Source organism: Liolophura sinensis, chromosome 6, assembly GCF_032854445.1.
Source record: "Liolophura sinensis isolate JHLJ2023 chromosome 6, CUHK_Ljap_v2, whole genome shotgun sequence".
Taxonomy (NCBI): Eukaryota; Metazoa; Mollusca; class Polyplacophora; order Chitonida; family Chitonidae; genus Liolophura; species Liolophura sinensis.
Window position 1 is genome coordinate 44,454,772 of NC_088300.1, and position 5,314 is coordinate 44,460,085.

Here is a 5,314-nt window from a genome sequence, read left to right on the forward strand (position 1 = left end):
CACCACTCGTCACTCAGCTAGACTCCGCATTATACGGGAGACAATCTGAGCTTGCCGAATAATTTGCACAACAAGTTAGTTTGGGACGATTACCACCTCCAGAGCCAGGTGTGTTTACTGGAGATCCTTTGAAATTTACGGCTTGGAAAAGTGCATTTAGTACTCTGATTGAGCGTAAAGGCATTGCACCTGCTGAAAGAATATATTACTTGCAAAAGTACTTAGGTGGCCAAGCTAATGAAGCGGTGGAAGGATTTTTCTTTCTGATAAGCGACACTGCTTACGAAGAAGCTAAACATCTTTTGGAAGAAAGGTATGGTAATTCCTTTACAGTAGCCAATGCCTTCAGAGACAAACTACGGAAATGGCCCGAGATAGCATCTAGAGATGGTACCTCTTTACTCAAATATGCAGATTTCTTGCGGCAGTGCCAGTCAGCTATGGGGACAGTTCCGAGTTTGAATGTTCTGAATGACGTCCGGGAGAATCAGAAATTGCTGTCAAAACTTCCAGAGTGGTTAGTTAGTACTGCGCTGGATTAGAGTGATCGCTGAGTACAGGGACATGTTTAAGTCGTTTCCCCCATTCGCCGAGTTTGTTGCGTTTGTAGCCAAAGAAGCGGAGATCGCTTGTGATCCGGTGTTGCAACTGCACAAAGAAACTACGGAAGGTGCAGCTGGGAAGTCTCAGGGTAATTACAGGAAGAATAAACCACCTGGTCCACGTACTTTTTCTACTGGTGCGAATGAATGCCGTGATGATGTAAAGGTGGACAAATCGGCGATGATTTGTCTCTATCATCTGGACGATTGTAGAGCCTTCTCACAAGGATCTTTGACTGATAGGAAGGAGTTTGCGAAGGACAAAAGACTTTCTTTTGGTTGTCTTGGAGCCGATCACAGAGCTAAGTTTTGTAAACAAAGGATTACATGCAAGGCGTGTGGTAAGCGACATCCTACTTCGCTGCATTAAGATTACAATAGAAGTAATAGCCAGGCTAATAAGGATGAGTCCACTGTGACAAAACCAGTTTGTTCCACATCTTCTCACACAAGAGTAACCCACATGAATCACTGTGGTAGCGCAAGTAAATGTACGATGATGGTAAAGAGCGAATGGTATACGCGTTACTGGACACGCAATCGGACACCACCTTTATTTTGGATAAAACCAGGGAAGAAGGACTACTGGGAGTAGATGTGAAGTTACTGTTGTCGATTATGTCTGCAGATAAGTAGTTGGTGGAAAGTAGCAGAACAGATGGATTAAGCGTCCGAGGATTTGAAAGTTCACAGAAGATTCAGCTTCCCTCAGTATATTCTAGAGCAAAAAGATCACACATACCGACACCAGAAGTTGCGTTGAGATGACCTCATCTTCACAAGATTGCAGACAAGATTTTGCCCCTTAGTGACGTGGAGGTGGGTCTCCTCATTGGAGACAATTGCGCTCGCGCACTGGTACCGCGAGATGTAATTCATTCCAAATGAGGATTATGAACCTTATGGGCAGAAGACCGACTTAGGATGGGGTATTGTCGGCATAGTTGACTCAAGTTTCAGTGAATCTGGAGCTGATCCCATCGGTCTTAGCCACAGGATTCTGACAGACGAAATTCTGACAGACTTGTCTGTGGACGACAGTGAAAGAAAAGGATATCCGTCTGTTGTGATCCATTCCATACGGCCAGCGGTTAAGGAGACAATTAATCCCAATACAGTCGCTAGAATGATGGAGCTAGATTTTAGCGAACACAAGGACGCCGAAGGGTACTCCTCTGACGATCGTTTGTTCCTGAAGAAGATAGAGAGCGACATTAGACTTTGAGATGATAAGCATTATGAAATGTCCCTGCCTTTCAAGCAATCAGATCCCAAGCTACCGAACAACCGGAGCCAGGCGCTGCATCGTCTGTATCGGCTGAAGCAGAGTTTAACGCGTGACAAGAAATATCGAGACGACTACATCAAGTTCATGAGTAATATCATTCACAAGGGTTTTGCTGAGCCAGTTCCAGAGAGCGAGTTGGAACTTAACAATGGCACAGTCTGGTATATCCCACACCATGGAGTATACCATCGGAAAAGGCCGAACAAAATTCGCGTAGTTTTTGACTGCAGCGCGAACTACAAAGGCCAATCATTGAATGATCGTCTATTGCAAGTTCCAGATCTCACAAATTCACTGACAGGTGTTCTGTGCAGATTTAGACAAGACTTAGTCGCATTTATCTGCGATATTGAACACATGGTCTTCCAGTTCAGGGTCAAGTCAGAACATCGCAACTTTCTGAGATTTCTTTGGTGGAGTGACGATAACCTCAGCGGTGATCCCATCGTGATGCGGATGACGGTGCACCTTTTTGGAGCTGCCTCTTCTTCTTCCTGTACGAGCTTTGGTCTGAAGGAAACGGCCAATAGGAACGGAGAGAAATATGGAAAGGTTGCCGCAGATTTTATCAGGCATGACTTCTATATCGATGATGGGCTGAAATCGACAGCTTCAGCTGAGAAAGACATCGACCTGATTGACAGAAGCATGGCCATGTGTGCTGAAGGAGGTTTGCGTCTCCACAAGTTTGTCTCCAATTCAAGAGAAGTCTTAGCTGCAGTCCCTTCAGAAAATCAGGCAAAGGGCAAACAGAGCCTGGATCTTGTCTTTGAACCTTTACCGGTTGAAACAGCACTTGGGGTACAGTGGTGTATCAAACCGGATGCATTCCGGTTCAGGATTACCTTGCAGGATAAGCCCCTTACAAGACGTGGTATCTTATTTACTGTATCTTCCATCTACGACCCCCTAGGATTTGCCGCCCCAGTTGTTCTATTAGGGAAGCAGATACTACAACAGTTATGTCGAGATAGTCTAGATTGGGACAGTCCGTTGCCAGACCCTGAGCATCCAAAATGGGAGAGCTGGAGAAATGATTTGTTTCTTCTGGAGAAAGTTTGCGTGCAGCGCTGTGTAAAACCAGCTAACTTTGGTTAAGTTCGGTCGGCAGAACTTCGCAGTTTTTCAGATGGCAGTAATAGTGGTTACGGCCGTGTACCTACTGGTGGCTCACAGATGATAGACATCAAGTGCATTGCTCGTTTATGATGGGTAAAGCCAGGGTTACCCCTATGAAGCACGTTACCATCCCCAGACTCTAGTCAAGACTAATCAGCCAAGATTAGTGCCTTCTTTAAGCGGGAGCTGGAGTTTGAGGATATCCAGGAATACTTCTGGACTGACAGCAAAGTGGCACTGGGGTATGTTACAATCGATGCTCGCAGATTCCATGTGTTCGTCGCGAATCGTGTGCAACAGATACGGGAATTAAGCGAAGGAGCACAATAGCGGCACGTACCCTCAGACAAAAATCCAGCTGACTTAGCATCGTGAGGATTGAGAGCTAAACAGTTCGTAGAGTCATCTAAGTGGATATGTGGCCCAGCCTTTCTCAGGGAGATGAAGATTCCAGACTTGGATATTGAGACTCAGGTGATCTTATGTGACGAAAACGACCCAGAAGTTAAGAGAGCCACGGCGGGGGCCATTCGGGCTAGCACGTCTGATGATTTTCTCTTGAACGGTTCCAATACTTTTCCAATTGGTATCGTCTGAAGAGAGCGGTGGCTGTTGGCCTTAGGCTCACGTCTCGTCTACAAAATCGCAAGGTGAAGATTAACCGATGCCAAAGCCCGGCGAAGTCCATTGATGAGTGTGAGCCAGTAAAGAGTGAGGATCCCGAGAAGGCAGAAAATGTTATTCTGAAGTTGGTGCACAGAGAATCGTTTTCGTCGGAGATCAAAGTCCTTGAATCGGTGCATAAGAGCGAGAAGTCCACGAGGCAAACGGAGAAAGACCTCAAGAGAGTTTTAAAAGGCCCAAGTTCGATTCATCGATTGGATCCCTTCCTTGATGATAACGACATCCTACGAGTTGGTGGCCGATTACAAGGGGCAGAATTCACCTCGAATGTAAGACCCTGCTGTTTTGCCGAGGAATCACCATATCACTACATTAGTGATTCGACACTTTCATGAAAAGACAGGACATCAAGGCCGTGGAATGACTACTAACGAGTTGAGGGCGAACGGTTTTTGGGTCATTGGTTGCAGTTCTGCCGTTTCTCAGTACATCAGTAAGTGTGTGGAATGCCGAAGGCTACGTCATGACGTTCAAGAGCAGAAGATGGCAGATTTGCCAGAGGATAGAATTACAGAAGCTCACGAATTTTGTGGGCGCAGAACGAGAACTCCGGAAAGCTGTTGCAGAGATGGACCAGATTCGAGTCCATACGTTTCTATAGGAGAAAGGCTGCGATTTCTTTGAGTTCAACATGAATGTTCCCAGCGCTAGTCACGCAGGCGGAGCGTGGGAGCTACAGATAAGGACCGTGCGAAGTGTACTTTCTGGTCTCCTCAGGAAGGGAGGCTCGCAACTTCCTCACGACTCCTTACGTACGAAGTCACTGCTATTGTTAACAGCAGACCGCTTAAGACCGACAACTTCAATGATCCTATGTCTTTGGAGCATTTAACTCCAAATCATTTGTTGACCATGAAGTCTAGTGTCATTCTTCCCCCACCAGGCGCTTTCCAGCATGCAGATCCGTACTCTCGAAAACGCTGGCGTAGAGTACAGCACTTGTGTAACGAGTTTTGGCGCCGTTGGAAACACGAGTATTTGCAGACCTTACAGACTCGCTCCGAGTGGAATCATCTACGGCGGAATGTCCAAGTAGGAGATATAGTCTTATTGAAGGAGGATCTACCGCGCAACCAGTGGAGGTTGGCGTGAGTTAAAGAAACCATTGTTGATAAAGATAATTTTGTACGCAAGGTTACCCTTGCAGTTCGTACTCAAAATCTAGATAAGAAGGGGAAATGAGTTCAGTCTGTAACCATTCTGGAACGTTCAGTCCAGAAATTAGCTGTGTTGGTTGAAAACCCAAATGATTGAATATATTTCAGTATTTTGTTTTGGAAATAAGAACAGTCTTATTTAGGGAGGTATGTGACTGTAGTCAATACAGATAGGGAGTTGCCGCCCTTGTTTATGACGTAGGTGCCATGGAAAAAACATCGAGTGTCTGTCGGTGGTCACGGCAGCTCAGAACATGCGTTGTTGCGAGGTTTTGAGGATCCATGTTGGTAGGTATTTCTCTAAATTAGCTCAGATCATGTTTTTATTTGCTGTTACGTAAGTGTACAATATGTGTGAATCTGCGTAGGAGTTGAAGATATCGATAACTGACAGTTTGTCAACTTTTCGTGACTTCAATGACGTAAATTCAGATATACCAGATGCTGTCATACTGGGTATTGCG

The 5,314-nt window shown here is 45.6% G+C and overlaps 1 protein-coding gene across 1 annotated transcript; it reads left to right on the forward strand.

Annotated features, from left to right (window-relative positions):
• The first annotated feature begins 1,845 nt into the window (after positions 1 to 1,845).
• LOC135467247 (uncharacterized) lies at positions 1,846 to 2,988 on the forward strand. Its single transcript, XM_064745012.1, has one exon. The coding sequence runs from the start codon at positions 1,846 to 1,848 to the stop codon at positions 2,986 to 2,988; it is 1,143 nt and encodes a 380-aa protein (XP_064601082.1).
• Positions 2,989 to 5,314: the final 2,326 nt, after the last annotated feature.